This window comes from Cyprinodon tularosa, unplaced genomic scaffold (genome assembly GCF_016077235.1).
Source record: "Cyprinodon tularosa strain WSP-4 unplaced genomic scaffold, ASM1607723v1 ctg9, whole genome shotgun sequence".
NCBI classification, from domain to species: domain Eukaryota; kingdom Metazoa; phylum Chordata; class Actinopteri; order Cyprinodontiformes; family Cyprinodontidae; genus Cyprinodon; species Cyprinodon tularosa.
Genome location: NW_024039673.1, coordinates 714,357 through 737,018, shown reverse-complemented (window position 1 = coordinate 737,018; position 22,662 = coordinate 714,357). Strand labels below are relative to the sequence as shown.

At 36.1% G+C, this 22,662-nt stretch overlaps 1 protein-coding gene across 3 annotated transcripts in view; it reads right to left on the bottom strand.

Moving 5' to 3' along the window:
- cadm2a (cell adhesion molecule 2a) overlaps positions 1-22,662 on the bottom strand; it is a 328,952-nt gene that overhangs the window by 89,849 nt on the left and 216,441 nt on the right. For all 3 annotated transcript variants that reach the window (XM_038274035.1, XM_038274036.1, XM_038274037.1), the window contains one exon: positions 4,243-4,392. In XM_038274035.1, the coding sequence (XP_038129963.1) occupies positions 4,243-4,392 (150 nt within the window). The remainder of the gene's footprint in view (positions 1-4,242; positions 4,393-22,662) is intronic.

Sequence of the window (22,662 nt, the reverse complement as noted above, 5' to 3'; positions counted from 1 at the left end):
GAGCTTTTGCAATTTATTGCAATACATGCAATAACTGTAACTTCTACTTTGTGTATGAAATTATTTTAACATAAAAAAGTAGATTATTTTTTCATGAAAATAATATTCCATTACACAGTAGCAGTTTGTTAAACTGCAAAGGCAGGGGAACTTTTAAGGTACAACACAGAAAAATACGCAGAAATTTGGTGAATTTGGAGAGCATTTTGGCTTAATCCTCCACCTTCGTCTTCCCAACAGACAGCATAGAAAATTAATCTGAAACCTCATGTGCTCAAAGGTGTTTGCAACTGAGACTTTGTTCCTTTCTCACATTGCCTGTGGCACTTGTGAAAACATTCATAATCTCTATGCTCTCATCAACATTAGCATCTGAACTCACCATGATCAGAAAGACAAACCCCTAAAGAACTCACACAAACACTTTCTCATCTTACTATACGCAGTGAGAACCATGTATTGACTCCCAATGACTTGCTTTGTTTTCAACCCTTTCTAAGCTCTAATCCTGTCAGTAATCCTAATCCTAACCATTACCAGTGCATGCCTGATCCTAACCTTAACTGCAAATAAATCCACACCCGAGTCTTGAACCTAAGTGTTGCGAGAATCAAACTGAGGATCAGCAAAATATCACTTTGTTAGAAAGAGTCCTCACTTTGCAAGTGAAATCTGAAAAATAGTCCCTGTGTTGATGCACAAAAATGAACCCACACACACACTCATCCACACAAATATAAATACACCACCAGCCCAAAAAAGGACCATTACATTTCTGAATTCTCAGTACTACCCTCTTTACTATTCTGATAATACAAGAGTCCTTGGCAAGTTTTTCATTTTCAATCTCAGAGCTCAGCACTGGAAATGCCATGAAATAGACCCCCAAGCTCAACCCCTGGTGTGATATGGAATAACCTGCAGAGAACATCAACAGTTGAATTTGAAGTTCAATGGAGCTTTTTAGTACCGCTCTTTTAGGAAAGAGGCATGTCGGTGCAAATGTGCAAGGAAATACTTTCCAGACGTATGCATCTGATTCCAATATGCAAAATAATAAAAAAAATCATGAAAATAATAAAACGAAAAATCCCAGTACAATCACAAACATGTGAAATTGACACACACAAAAAATGGCCACATATGTGGAAATGGACGAGGGAAGGCATGGTAATGGAAGAACATAGAAATCCCACGTGTGCTTAAACCAGACACTAAGAGAGTGTGATTCATACTCTCTTAAGTGTATTACACTTAAATAATACAGCCAAGAGACACACAGGACACAATTATTTCAGCTGGCATGACCTGACAAAATATGTGCAACATGTTCCATTTATCACCTGGATTTAACTAAGATGGTGTAAAAGATCAAAATGAAACTTTTATGTTTTAGCCTTTTAATCACTTCCTGACACACCCTCAATTTGTCTACATGCCACTTTGTAGAGCATAAATTCAACAGTGGAACAAACCTCTAACTAAATTGCATAGTTTTCTAGCAAACAAAAACAGAATACTTGCAAAGGGTAATCCTAAAATCTTTAAATAGACCCTGGAGAATCATAGATATTCCTCAAATATTATCTTTAGAACCAGAATAGTTTTGTTGGTCAGCCAGCATGGATGCCTTAAACAGACCCTTTTCATCCTTGGTTTGGACAGTTTCAGAATTATTTTATTTAAATCTATAAATCATGGTATGTGTGGAAGGATTTTTATGGGAAAGACAAATAATACTGTTTTGGAAAAACAAAATATAATTTGGACAACGCATTTGAACATTTTTAGCCTCACTCTTTACAATTACCATTGTTGAAGGATATTTAGACGAGCACCAAAATTGGCTTTAGCCCAGCTGCCCACAACCTTCTATATTCACCCAAGGTGAGAATTTTAAAGTACCTTGAAATGACTTTCACTGGAAAAATAGGGCATTTTGAAAAAAGGGAACTACTTATTTCTAGTGCGATTAGATGAAATACTTAATTACACAAACTATAATACTTTAACAATAGGAATCTAATTAATAAAAATCATTATTTCATTTTATTTTCAATTCTTGACCAATGTAAGAGTTGATTTTATATGAAAATAGTACTCTGCCAGCAGTCTACAGTACAGGTCAGGTTCAGTAAGTTATTGGATGCCTCCGGCTGTCTTACTCTTTCAAAATAAACATGATGAATAAAGTTTCAGATTAATGTCAAATCAGGAGGTTTATAAAAATTTATAAAATATTATCACAGGTTCTCATGTATAAAGTCAGGTTCTACCACAAGTTGTGAATTTTCCTATAAACCACAGCAGCACAGTCGTCACACAGGAGCAGATTAAAGGTCCAAGTGTTACTGATGATCCAGAAAAAAAACAAACTACAAGTTTTGTGATAAAGCCGCTTAAAGCTGATGTCTGTCAAGGTTTTTTTTTCCCACTTTAACTGCATATTTAACTTATCAACTGCCAGCCTGCTCCCATGTTAAGAATAAGAGTTTGTACAGAATCACAACATAATTCTCCTTCAGCTCATTTTAATTAAATTTAGTGGCATACGGCACTTTAAATGTGCATAGTTAATCAAAATTAGATAAGACTAAATCCTGAATGATACACTTGACAAATTAATTTGTTTCCATCACACTCCTGAATACTCAGACCTTTTTTCACAAATGCATGAGTGATAAATCGTTTTTGTCTGAGATGTAACTTTACATGTGAAATTCATACTTTACATTTTTCCTTGTACAAAGTAACAGAAAGTTTTTTTGTTTTAAAAAAGTTGAATTTATGCAGAAGTACTTTAATTTGAAGAAAAAAAATTAATATTCAAAAAGATCTTAAACAATTAATACGAAAAATGTAGAGACTGCATGATTTATCATAGTAAAAAAAAAATGCTTCTATTTGAGGAAATCTCAATATAGGGCTTTTTTTTCCCCCTTTACATTGGTAACAAAGTCTTAATTTTCAGTGTTTAGCTGGTAAAACCAATTCAACACCAGACATTTTCTGATATAATGTAAATCTAACAATGAAAGCAATCACTTGACTGTGAAAATGATTATGTGCAGGCCATGACACTGCAAATACAAAGTTATTCCTGAATGGATATAATTATTTTAACTAGAATAATAGCTTCGTATTGTGTGTAATGTCATGACGATTTCATGTCTATTAAACATTTTTAAATCTCAAAGTAGGTTGTTTTTATTCATATATAAACTAAAGTTTGGTCAGTTTTTACAACATACCTGTGCAGTCAATCTTAAAGGTATAGTGAATGATTTTAGCAAATTTTTGAAGGTACCTGCCTTCTCCACACATGCACAACCCTGTACCCGCTCTCTAGAGGTAACGCCTATTAAACTTGTGCACGAGCCCATTCTCCTCATGCACGCTCTGTTTAAAAGTTGCTGTTTGCATCGCTCATACAAGCTTAGTTTCCTAAAGGAGATTTGCAATATTTCCACTTTGTAAGACTCAACACCGGTAAGTGAGAATTGGGACGAGCACGTAGGACGGCCAATCACCAGAATGACTGAAAATTAGGAGGACCACTTATTTTTATGATCCACCTGGAAAAAGAACATCCTGCACTATACCTTGTAATATTATCCTGATAGGGGACAAAACAAAGGAATCTGACAGAAGCCATTATAGTTACAACTATTACAAAGCATTTCAAGTTACAGTCCCAAAAATGGGCCATTGACAAAATAAAACACTGAAGTCCCTACATTGTTCAAGGCAGGTTAACACCCCCCAACCCCCTCACCCCCGCTGTTTTTTTCAGCTCTGGGTGATATGTCAGAAACAGGGATGGTCATATCAATTCTCACCCTCAAGTGCTCCTGAGTAGACTGTTTCTGTGTGTGTGCCAGTGCTTATATCTATTTTCTGCGCATGTGCGCTGTGTGTGTTTGTGTTTCTATGGTTTAAGAATAAGCTAAGGATAATAAAAGCCTCATACCATCCATCACCAGATGAAAGGCTTTACAGAGTTTTAAAGGCACGCGTTTGTGTTTTTGTCTGGACTGTGAAGGCCCCTGTTGTGAAAATAGAGAACAGAACAAAAAACACAGACAAAGAAATTGTGGGACTGGTGCTTTGTTCCACTGACAAACACACATAAAAAAAGGATTATTTTGTCAGTTTATCTGCCAACACAAGCCTACATTAAAACAGGGAATACTTTGGGCCTCTTGTGTGGGTGTCAATGTGTGTTGTGAGTCCTCAACTCACCTTTCTTGTCCCCAAAAAAAAGGGTCTGCTGTGCTGGGTTCGACCACTGGAGGGAGGTGTTGTCATTATACTCCACACGGCAGGTAAGGTTTGCTGTTCCACCCTCTGTCACCGTGACATTTTGAACCAAGGGATACTGCCCACTGATACCTGCAAAGTGACAGAATGAGAAGGAGAATATTAAGCTGAGCTGGAAGGAGACAGATGCTGAAGTAGAATGATTTAGACAGATGGCAATTTTTAAAGATGGGGTTTTAAGTTGTGATTAAATCAGATCAGCAAATAAATAAAAATGTTAGAGAAAAGGCATTTTAAAAAATGTACTTGTGGAAAAAACATTCTCCTTAAATGTTTTTTATATATAACTTTTTTCATTACAGCCTCAAATTCCAATGTATTTCATCTCACGTAGACCAACACAGAGTTCACCATAGCTATGAGATAGAATAGAGTGGACATAGGTTTTTTTCAAAGATTTAAAAAACATCTCAAAACATGTAATATGAGGTTGGAAATAACCCACAGGGAGCATTATTTGTGCAATCATCTACTCACAGCTGCTTGTCTCTACTAGTGTTTAACACCCAGAGAGAGAAAGTTTGAATTACTCTTCTATGTAAAATAGCTCAAATTTACTCAAATTAAGTAGACAGCAAGGGTGACCATCCATCCATCCATCCATCCATCCAACCATCCATCCATCCATCCATCCATCCATCCATCCATCCATCCATCCATCCATCCATCCATCCATCCATCCATCCATCCTCCTCCGCTTATCCGGGGTCGGGTCGCAGGGGCAGTAGCTTAAGAAGGCAGGCCCAGACTTCCCTTTCCCCAGCCACTTCTTCTAGCCCCTCAGGAGGAACCCCAAGGCGTTCCCAGGCCTGCCCCCCCCCCGGTGGGACCTGCCCGGAACACCTCACCAGGGAGGCGTCCAGGAGGCATCCTAAACAGATGCGCAAGCCACCTCAACGGGGTCCTCTCGACGTGGAGGAGCAGCGGCTCTACTCCAAGTCCCTCCCGGATGACCAAGCTTCTCACCCTATCTCTAAGGGAGAGCCCAGCCACCCTGCGGAGGAAACCCATTTCCGCCGCTTGAACATCAACCGTGAACATCAACCATTCTCGGATTTTGTTCTTGACTTTGATCTTGGTTTTCCAACACATGGATATACTTTGAATATGTTAATTTTGAATTTTGATCTTCTATTAGACTCAGATTAGTGTGCTCTGCCACTTTTGGTTTACCTATCAATGGGTAGTCCCACGTTTAACCATGTTTATAACAGCGACACCAAACTCATCAGCGATCTTTTGGTTGCTTCTCTGATTAATCCTAATTAGAAGAACTGTCATGTCTTAATTTGTGCCATATTTTTTCAGCTTAGGTGATATACTAAACAGCACGTCATGAGATGTTTAGTTGAATCCACTTTAAAATTTGCCACTGACCAGTCTGTTGTGTTTTCTGATCCTCCTGGTTCTATTTATCTTTTAGTAAATTTACTTGAAAACCTTTAAAGAACAGCTGTATCTATAATGAGACTAAAGCTGGGCATTTAAGTGCTTTAAGAAGGAGTTGGATCATTGATTGAGTGTTAGCGGGAATTAAACTGAATACATGTAGACATGGAATGTCAGACTAATGTTTACTAAATGCCAATAACGGTGTTTATTCTTATTTTCCACATCACAATTACGTCCCACTTTGAGTTGGTCTATCACATTAGATGCACTGAAGTTGGTTTCTGTAATGTCAAAAATGTAAACAAAAGATCAGTAAATATAAAAACCCCATTGACTTTGAGATCCTCACCTGTAAAATGACCGTAAAAACAGGACATTTGGTCTATATTAGCCTGATTGGGTTTTCAAAATAAGACAAATAAATAATTAAAGGCTTAAGACCCTAATTACAAAGCAAATGCTCAGGGAGGCCGGTCAGTGATTATGGTGTACTAAATTAGACCCAAATGTTGAACACACAGGGGGTGTTTAGGCAGAAGTATTGAAACCTTAGCTACAGCTAAAAGGACCAATTAAAAAGCTTGTTCTCAGTGGACTTGGCTGGACGATGACGTGTTTTCATGCTTGGATCCAGTGAGTGAAAAGCTGCTGGTGAGCCGAATTATACATTTCATCCATGACCTTGAAGCTGAACTGAGTTTGTTTTCAGCACTATAGACAAGGCGCTGTTGTGACTGGCTGTCAAGAGTTACCCTCTAGTTGTCAGGACCCTGGACAGCTCACAGAGTTGCCTGAGTCTTTGTACTTTGGTTCCCGAATGCATGTGCGAATGTGAGAAAGGGTGGGGGACAAGTGAAAGGTAATAACCATAAATCTATCTACAGTATGGTATCATCCCTAGAGGAATGATTTTAAGATCGAGGTGAATAAAGGTTTTTAGGAAAGAAAGCCGAACTGATTCACACATTGAAAAGAAACCTTGCTAGAGGAAGAAAAATAATGTCCAAAAAAAAGCACGTTTCAGCTGATAATGAATTTCCCTGTTAGTATCAACGAGTTTCATCTGTAATTTATTGCACAGGTGAGATAAACTAACCCTCAAACTGTGTTTGCCTTCTGAGCTAGCAGGTGAGGCAAACCCTATCATTGAGGAAGCTGCGGGGGAGGATGAGCCGAAAGGAGAGACGAGCTGAAGGAAAGGAGAGAGAGGGAGAGGTAAGTCAAGGAGCATGGGTCATTTCCAGTGTTGATTAAGGCCTCCTGAGGTTAATCATGCGTGAGAGAGATATAGAGCGAAGAAGAGAAAAATGGAGGAAAAATGGATCTGAGCTATTGGAGGCTAGGAACATGTTTTATTCATGGAGGTTTCGAATGAAGCATGATCTATCGATGATTTAGAATACTTCTCTGACTGCCTTTGCTTTCTTTTATTACTTTTTCTCTTTAAATCAGTTACTTTTTTCAATTTCTTATTTATTGAACGTCAAAACATATAGCCTGGTGTGATGGGTTTTATCTGTTTTATGTCAGCAAAAAGAGAAGTTAACAGTAAACCTGTGTACTAAATGGCAGCATTAATAAAATTTGTTTCATTGTGGAGCTCAGAACACTAATCAATATGAAGTGTTTATCAGATACAATTACCTTTCTCCTCTGTGCTCCACTTTCAATTGCCTGGGAACACCCTAAAGAGAACCACCCCTGTTTAAAAGGTGGGGCAAATTACATGGCAACTAAATAAGTAGGGGTGGACATGCATTAACACTTTAATGAAAAGACTAAAGCCTGTTTTTTTTATTGACATGTCTGCTTAGTCCACGTGGTCCGCTAAGCCTATTCGCACCATTTGAGTGTCAGTGTGAATTTCTGCACTGCACACCTAAGAAATTCCAACTATGAAAACAGTTGCAGTCTATGTTAATCTTTATAGATATTTTACAATTGCTCTTACTCACACTGCAAAATATTTTTCTTTTTGTATTGTAAAAACTAGAACAGAAAGAGTCAGTGTAGAGAGCAAGCTGCTTTCTTTATGCTGATATTTGTTTGCACAGTTGTGCAGTCATATTTAAGTAAAACTGTGATGTGTTCAATTTTATGTCACTTGCTATCATCATTAAATGAAATGGAATAATTTGGCTTATAACCTTATTGCCTTGTAGCTTCCATTCTATTTTATAAACATGTAGTAATAGGTTTATGTCCAGTGTTTTTGTCACATAATAATTTGGCTTTTTACCCTATAGTTGTTTGAGGGTCACTGGATTAACCCATAGGTCTACCATTGCTAAAATTGTAGCTTCTGTTTGCATATAATTCAATGAACTAAAGTCGGTTGGTTCTCTGGTGGTAATGTGGCTGTGATTATGGTTCTTAAGAAACTAAAACCTGCTTTACACTCACTACATTTCATATCCTCTTTGTCATTTTAGAGGTCTGGAGAAGTTCACTTAAATGTAATAGATGGTAAAATATTCAGCCGTGTAAAAAAAAACTTTTGAGATAATGGTTGTACGTCTGTTGCAGGGATACCAGGCAGTGTGGATCAGAGCAGTTTCTGGTTTGCTAAAAGATTGTTGTACCAACCTGACAAGGTTTAATTTTATAATTAGTTAGAAATGAGAACAAATTGCTTTTCCAAATCTTCTTTCAGTAGCTGCACTAACCAGAAGCCACCTGTTGGCCTGTGGGTGTAAATTTATTTACCTCTAATTAGTTCATTAAAAATGTCAGCAGTGAAGGGCTTGGAGTTTAGATAACAAATTAGAATAACAGTACAGTTCTTCTAATGTGAGAAATCTAAATAAATGTATGAAATAAAGAAAATCTTTTACTTTACTACATAAGAAGCCTATAGTTATTTTTTATTCTTTTTCTTGCTGCTTAAAAAGTAAAAAAGTAAAGTGATCCCTTGGTTTATGCTTGTTTCTTTCTACTGCTACACATCCGGAGGGACTAAGGGGGCCAAAGGGGCCACAATGATGGTTATATTAGAGCTTCACAGTGTTCAGTGCACCTAATTGGCCAATGGAATAGGTTATTCTATTCTCCCTATGGCCACCCAGACCTGATTTAAATGTATCTCCTGAGGGAAGAAGGCAGCTATTCTCTCCTGATTTCAATGTCTAAATTTAGGTTCTCTTCTCACTTCAACTGCACTCTTTCTCCTACTTTAAGTTTGCTGCCTTGACTTTTCCAGTTCATATCCATTCAAGTCAGTTTCCTTCTCTCTTATTCCTCTCACTTGCTGTCACGTTCCCTCCACTGGTTGATCCCTGAAGGGTGGCATTTCCACTTTCTTTGTCGCTCATTTTCATATTCTCTCTGTCTCTTGGTGCTCCCCTGTCTTTCAAGTTTATCTTGATCATTCCTCCTTTATTTTGCTGAATGGGGCTCTATCTCATGCCAAGAGTGGGGTCAGTTTAATTGCCCTCCAACTTGACTGACAAGCCAAGGCTAAGCCGGGTCAACAATACTCTCATCTGCATGCCATTAGAAAGTAATAATATCACAAATTAGCTTTGGTTTATTTGGCTGAGTAGAATATAGTTAAAAATGGTGAAAAGCTTCCAGACTTTTATTGGTTGGAGTTACAACCGCTAGCTCATGCTGGTTGTTTAGAGGAGGTATATTGTAGATAGAACAGATATATTCACATTCGGACACCAACTAGGTTTTGGCAGAACAAACAGCTAAACAAATAATAGTGATATGAATGCAAGATTTATCCTGAGTGTGTCTTGTCAACTTCCTCTCATGACCTTTCAGGCAAGAGCAGCTGCTTCTACTAACCTTTCTTATTTAGGCATTCAAGACGGAGAGAACAGAGAGCAATGCACGCAGACAGACGGACAGCCTGCAGCTACTGACCTTTATACCAGGACCAGAGCTTGACTGAGCAGCAGAGCTGTGATGTATGGCTGAGAATACTAGATTACAGAATGGATAGAGGTAGACTGAAAATATGATTAGCTGAGTCACCTTTTAGGCTGGCCAAGCATAACTAATAATTGCAGACTTGGGATTAGATTAAATTTAAATCTAAAGGACAATTCTGGTATACAGCAAAGATATAAATTCAGATATCTTCATGTTTTGAAAATATCCACCCAATCAGTTGTATAGAGAAGAGAAGGGAACGTAGTGGTTTAACATCAAATCAAAGCTCAGATAAGGGTAACAGTGAAATAAAACATTCATATCTTTGTACAGCTTAGAGCTATTTAAACAAACTAAGTTTAACTGAATTGACTGGTACACATTATTTGATTGTAAGAAGATGTTTAATAGAATATTCAACCTTCTTATCATGAAAAAATAAAAAAATAAAAATGTTATAAATGTATGACCAAAATATCTGATATAAATATAGATTTTGTGCCTGTATGATTTCACTAAGTCTGCGGTGCATTTAAAAGAAAGTCTTATTAAGGTTTTTAAATTGAGAATTAAGAGTTAATGTTAAACAATATCTAATCTGGTTTAAATGCAGAAATGCATAAATTTAAAATGACCCAATACTGTTGCCTGTCCAGAATTCCTAATAAAAAATAACATTTGAAGGTCTGTGTGCCATATTGTAAATGTGAAACTGTGGTGAAACTGCGTGATTGGTCACTAAGAAAATGCAATGGGAAATAAAACATGTCTAAATATATATTTTTTTTTAGTTTGTGTATTTTAGTTTATTTTTGATGTTTTATTTTTACCTAATTTGTGACAACACTTCTGGGTTTAGGCTTTACACTTTTATACGGAAATGACTTGAAGAATTTGTCATAGCACACTCTTGGTATTTTAAACAATGCATATTGTCAGGAAGTACACCAACTGTAGCTAAAAGCCTTCACTTGATCCAAAATACTTTAGCAAGAGTTCTGATGAAAATTAGAAAAGAAAGATAATATTTCTCATATCTTAAATTCCCGTTGTCTTAAATCCAGAGTGAATTCAAAATCCTCTTTCTCTGATATAAAGCATTAAATAACCAAGCTCTAACTTTTATCATAGATCTATTTGTACCTTATGTTCCTAATAGAACATGTTGCTCTCAATCTGCAGGTTCACTAGTGGTTCCTAGAATTTCTAAATGTAGAGTGGGAGGCAGACTATTTAGTTATCAGGCCCCTCTCCTCTGGAATCAACTACCAGTTTTAGTCCGTGAGGGAGACACCCTGTCCACTTTTAAGACAAGATTCAAAGCTTTTCTTTTTTCTAAAGAGTGGCTCAGGTCTCTATGGTTATGCTGATATAGGCTTAAACTGCTGGATGACACAGAAGCCAACTTTCAACATTCTGCTTCATTCTATTCCCAGATTCTGCAGTACTTCTTAGTGTAACGCCTAACTCTATGTGCTCTTTTTCATACCTCGGAAATTAAAACTGGCTCAGAGCTTATCTTTTTAACTTTTTATCACATACCCAGAAAGCTATAAATTCTTGTTGCTTGAGAGTCTTTGACTCAACTTTATTCATTGTCAAAAATTGAACCACTGTAGGAAAAAGGAGCAGGCAGAGAGCAGATGCATGCAAGAAGGCTAACCAATAAAACAAATTTTAAAAGTCCATGGTTTTGATCTTTAAAGTCCTTATCCTTTTCTTTCACTATGGCTGAGGGAAAGACACACTCATTAATCCCAATAATGACTTTTAAGGGAAAATTTGGAGCAGATCAGACAGCTGGGTCTCTCCTCTCCTCTTCAGCCACACTACATGCGGTAGAGCAAGACAGCAGTGTAGAACTGTGTCTCTGTTGCTTTAACAGCTGACATAAACGTGTTTTTTTTTATTTCCAGCACCTTTTTGACCTAGCACTTGAGCATGATTCCTGACAAATTAGCTCCAGGGCAAGTTACACAGGCAAAAAAAGTTCACAACAGGTATAGTTATCTCTATATATGTGGAAGGGCAAAGGTGGGCACTGTTGATCACAATGGAATGACAAGATTGTAAAATCCCAGTTATTTAATACCTGTCAAAAAAAAAAAAGAATAGGAATTCTTGCTTGCTGTAATACTTAGAGAAGTATAATTTACCATGATGATTTGATAACCAGGGGGGCATGACAAAAAAATCCTGTTTGCTGTTGTGCACTTCGTTGGCTGACAGTGCTCAAAGTGCTACTTTGCATGTTTCCTCTTCTTGTCCTTTTTTTGATTTTATAAACCTGAACCTTTTTGATACAGCACCATGTGATTATGAATAAATCAGACTTTGGTTATTCAGAGAACAGAATACCTTCTAATAGTATAGGCTTACTTTAAATAATATAAATGACCTAATATACAAATTTCCCATAAGAGCCGTCACATATTTTCAAATAATTCTTATGACCTTAAAAAGGCAATGCAAGAAAAGGATGTAATTTAATAAATTTAAAAAGATTTTATGAGGAGAAACCTTTGCATTAGATTATAGCTAAAAAAAAATCAAACCATTTATTGAAACACTTCAACCTCTATGTTACAGAAGCATTTCTGTCATGTACAACCTGACTTCAAGTGGCTTTCTGTTAAAAATGCATCTCAGTAAGAGGACCATGAATGATATGCAGAGGGTTACATAGAACATGACAGCTTTGCCATGAACAGTTAGTGCCTATAAGGTTACACAGGTGGCTACCCAGCTGGGTCTTTGCTAGGTTTTCAGACTGACTGATTCACAGCGCGTCAGCCAGCGAGGCTGGCCTCATGATTACAGAGACAGTACAAGGTCAAGATTTTGATCATCTCAAAAGCTGGTGTGAATTCATCAACCAGGCATCTATCTTGTCACTGAGTCCTTGAAAGAGAGAAAAATAAAACAACCTCTTCAGCATTCTCAAATATGATACTCTCTCCACAGCAACTAAGTACTTAAAATATATATATATATATATATATAAATAAAAAAAAAAAAATCATAGCTAGGTTTCTTGTTATTTTTTTTCTATCATTTCCAAGAATGCCGTTTTTTTTTTTCTTTTTCAGCATGTAAACACATAATGTGTTAGTTAATTCCTGGAAGAGAAATTAACATCAAACAAGTGCATCATCTCTCCCTGCCCTGACTCTGGGCCTCTTCCTCCCACAGTGACAATTTTATCACAAACACTCTTTTTTATTTTTTTTCCTCGGGAACATGTTGTGTGCACAGTGTTGTTTTTGCTGTGACCTCTTTTTATTGGAAATGATTCCACATTTCACTTAGAAACAGGTAATTATCACTGTGAGGAAAATGTAACTGTTTTTAAAACGGGTATATCCAAGGATCAAACTTTTCTTTAAACATTTTGTAAGGCTCCTAAATATTGCTATTTAAAGGGATTGTACTGTACTTCTGCTTTGTGAGCAAGGGGCTCAAGGAAGCAGGGATTGGGAAGAGACGTGGCATTCTGGTCCAGTTCAGGGATTTTTGAGGTCCTTTTAAGGATTTACCTGTTCCTGTTTGTGCCACAGAGCCCTTCTCTAAGGATTTTCACCTTTATTTCCAGTACAGTAGTGAACCATGCCCATCCTGTGGTGGCTGATTTTAGTGGCCATCAAACTTGGTGGCTCTACTCTTAGACAGAAATGTTCTTCAGATATATGACTCTAGTATTTCTAATATGCCAGTTTCATTTAAATTTCATCTGTTATCTCCTGCCTGTATCCAGCTTTGTGCCGCTGTTGCCAAATTTATACACAGATTATATCTCAGTTTCCAGCTGTTTTTACTCATTCTGTCCTTTACTTTTTGGGGTTTTACCGCAACGGATATATTGATCAGCTTCTGCGTGATTTTAACTCTGTTTGCTTACAGGTTTTAGATGTGATTTCTCTTTAAAAAAAAATAAAATGTTGAGATGAGCAGTGTTGATGCTCGCTGTATTTGTAAAGGCCTTTATTCATGATGCACCATCACAGGTTCCATTTGCAGCTTGTTGACCATTGATGCATATCTTCGCCCCTCTATATCAAAATAATTCTTTTCAGCTGACTTTTAAATAAAACCTAATGGTGCCGACAAACAAAAAAACAAAACAAAACAACTAAACAGTTAAAGAGCCCTGGGAACACAACAGCACACTTAGAAGAACCGGCAGTTGTACGGATAAAAACTGGAACAACATCAGACTTCATGTTTCTTTAGAGATTTTGAGAAGTTGTTGAACTGACCTTCAGGCAGCTGTTAAAAGTGCCAATACACAGCTCTATCCTGTTATTTTGCCAGCTTATACTGCTGAGCCTAAGGTTATTTTTACCTCTCTCAAGTCTCTTCTAAATTATTTCCAATTATTCCTATCAAATTTATTTTCTTTATGTGAACAGTATTTAAAGATTTTCATTGATGTGTCTGGTTCTATTACTAACCCTACTATTACGCCTGACTCTCAACCAATTTTAGATCAGTTTGAACTAGTGTCACTTTCCCAAATGGAAAAGTGATGTCAAACACCTGTGACCTTCTTACAGTACTGCCCAGGTGACAAAATCCCTCCCAGAATGCTTAAGGAACTCTTCAGTACTGTAGGCACCTCTACTGCAAAGCTATTTAACTCCTCTTTCTTGAGGCGTGTCCCAGCTGCTTTTAAACATGCAGATTAGCTTCTTCTTAAAAGAGTGCAATTTCAACTAAAATGTTGTGTCAAACTTTAGGCCAATATCAAAGGAAACCTTATTTGGTGGTTGACTTCCCAGAACAGGAAAAGCTAGAGCTTCGTAGACTTACAAAGAAATTGTAAGTGGTTGGTTTTAATTAGTGTCACACTTGAGGTTTAGCACCAAGAACCAATAGTTTCAATTCGCCTTAAATCGCACAAATTTTGTGTTTCCGATGCCAATCGGCAAACTGGAAATGGAAGCTAATTTTCACCACATTCTTGAAAGAATCAAAACCATTTTAATCTTGATCTTCCAGACCTACGAATAATTTCAAGCATAGCCGCCTTTGTAGTTTATTTTAGTTAATTTAGTATCTTGATAAAACCTACAAACTGAAGCGTCCCTCTGTTCACAAAAGTGAATCATCAGTACAGTTCTTCTCGTCTAGTTGAGTTGAACTGATGTGCTGTAAACAACGGCGAGGATATAAATACTATAGGCATACTTTCCTAGTATGGAAGACATGAGGGCGAAAAAGAGCGGGGATCCAAGCAAAAAAAGGGTCCCAATATTCTTACGCACCTCGCTCTTCGAGCTAGTCCAACTTCACGAGTTGTTTTCCACAATGGCGGTCATACAAACAAAACAAGTCGTTAAGGTACCAAACAGGAAATACGCATAGTGTAGAGCGGATGTAGATTTGACCAATCAGGATGCCTCCTGTCTGCGGCACTGTCTGTGTTGACTTATGGTTTTGGAGAGGTGCAACAAAGTGTCTGCGGAAGGGGTGGGGGCACATTTGCATTCACTGTGACACACACAACCAGGTTTCTGAGTATAAATCAGCCTTAAAAAGATACCATTGTTTGCCCTGCTTGTATATTTTAGGGATGTTTCTAAGATTGTAAACAATTTTTACCTATCAGACCTATAACATAGACATGTGAGCAAACAAGGCAGAACTCTGAATACAGGTGACCTGCTGCTTTTCAATGTTGTTAGGACAAAATCTAAACATTATAATAAGTACACTATTGTTTTAAATAAAAACACGTTTTCTCTATCTAATTATGAAGTCGTGATCTGAAACATGTCAACATGACAAAAAAGCGGTGGAGGTGTGGGGTTATTATCACAAAACCCCAAATTAACCCAAAGAAGATTGCAATCGAGCTAAATACGATCTTTAACATTGATGAAAAAATAAGTAAAATAAAAAGGGAAATGCCATGCAATCAGCCCTACAATACATGGAATCTTAAAAAAATAATAATTTAAACTTCTGCTAATTTCTTTGATCTCTTCTCTGTTTGAACTGTATTTTATTTCTTTGTGTATTAGTTAGTATGACAAGTTGTGTTTAAGTGTGCATTTCAAAACCAAACCTGTTCTTCTGACAGTGATGAGATTCCCTCAGTGTGAAAATTAAATACAACCCCTGCCAATGGTAGGGCTAGCTTTCTATCAAGTGCTGGGCAACAACCACCGTAGGACAGTCAAACCTGATCTGGAGATATGAAAATAATTATCCATCATCTGAGAGGCTGTCTTTAGCAGCACTGTTGTCATTTACATACAGTAATTAGATTGGGCAGCTGTTGGAGCTAACATCACAAACCTGGCATCCAAGTGTGCCTTTGGAATCAGGTAGGAAAAATATTACCAAGCATTCATGCTGCTAGCAGTTCTTTAATTTGACTGCTTGTTCAGAATTAACAGCTGAAAGTGTCCTTTGTTATTTTGGCAAGGCTTATTTTCCCATTTTTATTTATTTATTTTCTTTTTTTTGCAGTATGTGATGGTGTTAAGGTACCAATAAACAGTCACCGAGATTATATTCAGGTATGGCAGCTTCAAGCACCACACAGCAGTCTGTATTTTTAATTGAAAATAAAACTCCTTCTACCTTTTCTTACTTTCCTCACCTGTTCTATATACAAGATTTTAGGAGCCCACAAACTAATTAAAATTGGTGACCAGACACACTCCCAGATACATGTAATTTGCCCAGTATTTTCGCCTGTGATTCAGCCACATTTATATAAAGGCCAGAGATAAAAAGCTCCATTACTTCTCTGTGTGTTAGCTGCCCGAGTTCAAACTTTCCCAGTCCAAAATGGCAAGGGATCTCACTATCCTTTCAAAGCCAAGGTCAGACATCTCGCCTTTATTACAGAGGTAAACCTGGCCTTCATAAATACTTCATATAAGGCTTTCTGGAGAAGAAAAGCGAGCAGAAGGAAATAAAAGAAAAGTTGGTGAAGATAGAAGTAGACTCAGCGGTATATGAAATCAAGACAGTAAAACGAACACAAAAAAAAAAAAGACTCTTGCTGACTTGGAAAACCTGTTAGGCGGTTCTAAACAGGTACATATATAATCAAAATGAAAGATTTTGAGGTATTTATTTATATAAAATATTACACAGCTGTGTCAACACAATTATACTTTAATTTTTTATATTTTTTTACCAACTTGTGTGTATGCTGTTTGCAGGTTTGAGCAGGTGTGTTATGTCATTGACCAGCATTATACAACTCATAAAAGTGAAATGGACGAATAATAAAACAGGATATAGTTTGTGGATGTAAAATAAAAAATTTTTGGACGGTTTAGGGAGTATTAAAATAATTACATGGAACCATAAGCGTAGGTATGCATTAGCTGCATTAAATATTACATTATATGCAGTGTTAAAAAAAAAAAAAAAACACACAATTTTTGCAGGTGTCTACATACTTGCTGGCTCCGAAGATGGTATGAATAAAATGTCACCAAAGCAGAAGTCAAAAGAATCTAACCTTATCCAGATTTTAACTGATCTAGAGGGAAATGCGTTCAACTAGATTTGTATATAAAGTATACATTACTCTGACTCGCATGAAGAGATTCATTTTTAAAGCTTTCATATGGAATGAGAGCTTGATGATCGCAGGGAAGGTTATCTTCACGAGGGAAATCAGACTAATCACCGCTGCCACCACAAACTCCCAAACTCCCTACATCAACATTCTACTTTGTGATTTTGTAATGTGTCGTGATGTGTTGACAGATACTGTTCATTTGAGAGTGATCTTGGGAAATGCTCTTTGCCCCAGGGGGGAATCTACTGCAAGATTCAGTGGGCAGAAAATGGTAGTTTTAAAAACAGTTTTTATCATTTGGCTCATGTCAAACTGACTGTACTGCAGTTCTTTTCTACTCCGAGACAGGGCCTGCAAAGTTACGGTTGACAATGCTAATATCGTCTCAAAGCTATGCTTAGATCAATCTAATGAGATATGAATACATCTAAATAAATAATCCTGTGCCTTGGTGATGACTGAAAGAAATACGAGCGTTGATTGTGCATTTGAAATTGAAATAGAATCCTTTATCATCTTTTTTGAAGGGTGTTCTGAGTAAAATATTCTGCATGCATAAACAGGTTAATATAAATAAGGTCACTGGATCGCAGCAGAAGTTTAACAGTAAAAAAAACAACAACTGAGTAAACAAACCAAGAATCGTTTGTTTGTGATCAAAAAATAGACTCATGCTTTTTTCATTATGTAAAATACAATCAGTTCTATCAATGTCTATCCCTGCCTTCTTAAAAATATTAATATAAAAATAAATGTTAAAACCAATCAAAAAGATTAGGTGATAAGTTAATTTGTTATACTCTGTAGTGGCAATTTAACAAAGCCCCACCCTCCAATCAATACATATTAAAAATGTTGAAAATAAAGCTTGTATGTTTTAAGACAACGCGTAACAACCTCTTAACCACATTCAGACATTAAAATAAATCATTATGCAGATATAATTTGGTATGATTTTCTTTTTTTTTTCTTTTTACATTTATGATTGGAATCAAAACTGTTCAGACAACTGAAAATATTTAGTTCAGCAGCTTATATGTTGTCAAACCAGGTAAGTGTAAATTTATCAGTAAAAGTTTTTACATATTTTTCAAGTAGCTCACACTAAGCTTTATCAAACAGTAACAAACAGGTTACTAATTGTCTTATTTAAGATTAACCACAAAAGCCAAGAGGCACAAGCATTTTGTCTGCTGGTGTTCGATGTAAATCTAATACCACCACATAGAATATAAATATTGGAATATGTTTAAAGATAAAACTCAGACATACTGTAATGGGCTTCCAGTATAAAAGCTTGATTTTAAAAAAGCATTACCAAACTAATAGTTTTGGGCAGTTTACTTTAGTTTCTAGTTCCTAGAAAGTCCCTATGAAGTCAGCAATTTATCATAATACAAGGAAAAAATGGAAAGGAAAGAAAGAGATAACCTCACATCTTACTGCAGTAACTTGTAACCTTTTTTCCTGGCAGCTCATTGAAGGATTTTTTTTAAATGCTGGAGAGATAAGATTGAAAACCTCAGTGGTTTTAAAACCATAGTTTTTTTAAGCCATCATATAACATAAAACTATTAAACTGCCCATCTGTACTTCGAAAAACCCAGAACAAGTCAAAATCCTGCCATCTACAGAAATGCTCAGTTGATCCAGCAGTTTTATTCTTATAGGGAAGCTTAAAACATACTTCATTCTTACTGAAACATAAAGATTAAATATGCACAACTAGTTCAACGCAAAATAAAATAAAATAAAAAACAGTGACCATAGTCCAGCAGCATTCCTTCAGGTTTTTTTTATATTTCTCTGGTTTCTAGATTAAGGTTTTGTTACATAATATTTTATGTGAATGTTTTATGCAATGTATAATTATCATAAACTGAGACAGTATTATACAAACAGTACAAGGTTTGATGGTTTCCTGCTAAATTCAATGATCCAACAATGATATCACTCCAAAAAGAACAGGGAACAAGTTACAAGTGTTATTGCTCACATTAATAAACTCTGATTTAAAAAGAGAGAGATAAGAATGAGGAAAATGTCAAGGTTATGAAAGCTTTCATGTCTGGCGAGGAAGTGGATTCAGCCTTCAATGTATGTATCTCAATTCAGTTTTATTTATTCACTGGTAGATAACACAAAATAGAAAGAACCTGTGGGGGAGTAAAAGACGGGAGCGCTTGTGTTGTATCCAGTTGTACCCAGGCTGCAAGTACCCAGTTGAACCCTAAAGACTGGACTCTGAGTCCCTGATTAAGACCCCTACACCCAGAGTTACCCATAGACAACGCAAGCACTGCCCTAAGACTGATGGGCTTAAATAGAACATACATTTTGGGACAAATAAAGATTATTATTATTTTTACCATTGAAGAGAGACTTGAATATTTGTTGTATGTTGAAAAAGGTTGAATGACACAATAGGAGATGAATTAACAAAATGAACGGCCTTTTTCCTTTTAAAGAAGCTTTACAGAACTTCATCAGCAGTATTAAGGCAAGGCCGGAACACCTGTATAAACCAATTTAAAATAAAAGTCACGTACAGTAAGATGGGTTCGGAACTTGAATAGAGCCATCTGGGAACATTACGGATTTAACACAAAAAAAAAGACGTGTTCCACAAAATGAGACAAAATGCATGTGTGGCTTAACCTTAGCCAGACAAAAAGCAGAGGATGGAGACAGTGATTTCATGATTGCTGCAATTTTCTATTCCTCACAACGGAGCAGAGTGAGTGACTGGTGTCTATTCGCCCACAGCCCAAAGGTTGCAGTGGGAAAATATCAAGAACATAACAAGATAAGAAATATGTTGAAAAATACTATGATAGAGAGACATTTATCCAGCTAAATACAACACTGAACATTTATCATACAAATTTAGTTTATTTTATAGTTAAAATAAAGACCAAGATCAAATAAACTTAGTGTATATAATTCACAAAGTAATTTCTGAATGATATACATTTCTGAATGATATACAATTCTGAATGATATACAATTCAATACAATAAAATTGTATTGAATTTTCAAATAATTATCATTTAGCTAATTTGTACTTCCGTATAGCCATTTTTTGGAACTATGTGAACCAGAAACTAAACTAACCTATCCTTTAACTTAACAAATGGCCGCATGGAAGTAAAGAAACAGATGGAACAGTACATTTAGCCAATAGCACATACGTACTCCTGGAGTGATTGAGAAAGTCAGTTTATTTTCTTTTTTTCTAAAATAAGGTATTGGAAAATTGAGACTTTGTAATTCTCGAATAATCGTTTGATGGAGTTATTCATGTGTATTACAGTTTTTTTACTTATTTAAATATAAAATGATCCTAACAGCAAAAACACATTGCAAAAACACCCTTTTTGTATTTTCAACAAATAGAATAAGTATCTTTATTTAGTTAGGAACTACCCAGTGTACTAAGTATTTTTGGACTGAATGTGATTGAACCAAGTCAGTCTGTAAATAGCACATAAATTTAGCACTAACTCAATAATTTATAAAGTAGCCATTCTCCCTCACATTGTAAGTGGCTAATGCTAAACAATGAGGAGCATTCTCACGCCGCTCAGAAAAGACTCTTTCAGAATGAGTTATTTCTTTCAGCTAGTCTCGTCTATTAGCTCACTCTGTCAACAACAGAGGGCAGTTCAAGTTTAAAAGGGTGTGAATTTAAAAAGTGTTTCATTTTATATTGAGTTTCTTTTTGCAAATAATAGCACTTCACCAGAGACTGAGCTACATTTCTGAGTGAAATACTGCAGCATTTTGATATCCCAAGATGCATCATCAAGCTTGTTAGAACCCAAACAATTAGCATGGATCTACGTAAATTCCTCTATCACTGATGGAGCAGAACATATTAGCTAATTACAATATATCTACATTATCAATTTTCGTCATGCATTTTCTAAACCTGCTCCTCAGGGAAAACAGAGTTACATGTTTTAGGCATTCTTTGCTTCAAAATAACTGAATGAAATCAAAGGAAATTAAAAGGCTCAGATGCAAGAAGGCAACCATTTAGTTACATAGATCAAATATGTTCAAATATGTAAAAAATAGGGCAGACAGTCCCCAACAGATTAAAAAACAAAAACTTTTTATTTTTATGATTTAAATACCTCATTTATTTTAAAGACACCAGTTGAATATAACTTATATATATTCTGCACTTATGCATGATAAGGAATGATTTTGCTTTATTGCCATTTCTACTATTGTGTATAAAAATAAATGACTTGGGTTTAGTTTAGTTTTTTATTAATTAACCTTCTTTTATGGCCTTCAGGCTATTTTCTGACACGTATCCCATCCAGTTTCATTTTGGTAGTCTCCCTTTATGCATTTCATATAAGGTTTTACTGCTTGGCTTGCCTCATCCTGTGATTGTCTCAATTGTTTTGTTGTTTATTTGACTAAAATTCATCAGCTTCGGGATGCATGTTTGATGATGGGCTCCCTTCTTCATTTGCTGTTCCCTCATTCATGCCTCCATTTACCTTGCCAAATTTGTTAACGAACAGGTCGTTTTCTTCTCTCTCCAGTTGTCACAATATTTTAAAATGATCAAAATCAGGCTTCACTCCGGAAAAATGCGAACAAAAAAGAAAATAACTGGTAAAATTGTGAAACAAATCCACCAGAAAATGATCTTCTACCACAACAGTTACACATTTCTATTCATTATATACTATATAGAGGTAGAACAGATTTGGACTTTGTTGTACATCTCTTCTTTTTTTATTAACAGATCAGGAAAAATCTCTATGGAACCCTCCAGTCTGGTAAGACCAGTCTTTAAAGGGTTAAGGGACTCAACAGTGAATCAGATATTACAACATAACACATGCAGCTGGATGCTGATGGCTTGAGAGAGGGCTTGAATGAATTAAACATTCAGACGCAGCAGGGAAACGAGACAACTGTGTAGTGACATGGTGAGAGAAAAATAGTGTTCTCGATTTAAATACTGTTGCTACTCTTAAGAGAAAGAAGGACCAAAGGGAAGTGCAATGTAAGAAGACAACAATGTTGGGGATTAAATAATACACAAGTGTGCAAAGTTTAAATATGAACACTTTGAGTTCAAACCCTTACAATGCCGAGACTAAATGAATGCCAATTAGAGAAATAAATCATTCACATCATCAACAGAAATGCATAGCAGAAACACTATGAATTCACTAAAAAAGAAAGTTCAATATTTATCAGGAAAGTTATTTAACTGCTTCAGACATACAGCCTCAAATTATGTCAGATCCTAAATTTCAAAACAAGAAAGCCACACATGCTGGTTAAAGAAACATCTGGAAGTGGTTACCATAGCTACTAATATTAACTGTTAGGTAGTTGGAGAGGTGGTATTGTTACATTCAGTTTACCATAAAGAAAAAAAAGATATAATAATATCTAGTGCTTTAAATAAACCTAGACCACCTCTAGAGCTTTAGATAAACGATCCCTGCTTCACAGCCCTCACATTGTAATTAGATGCAATACTTCTTGTT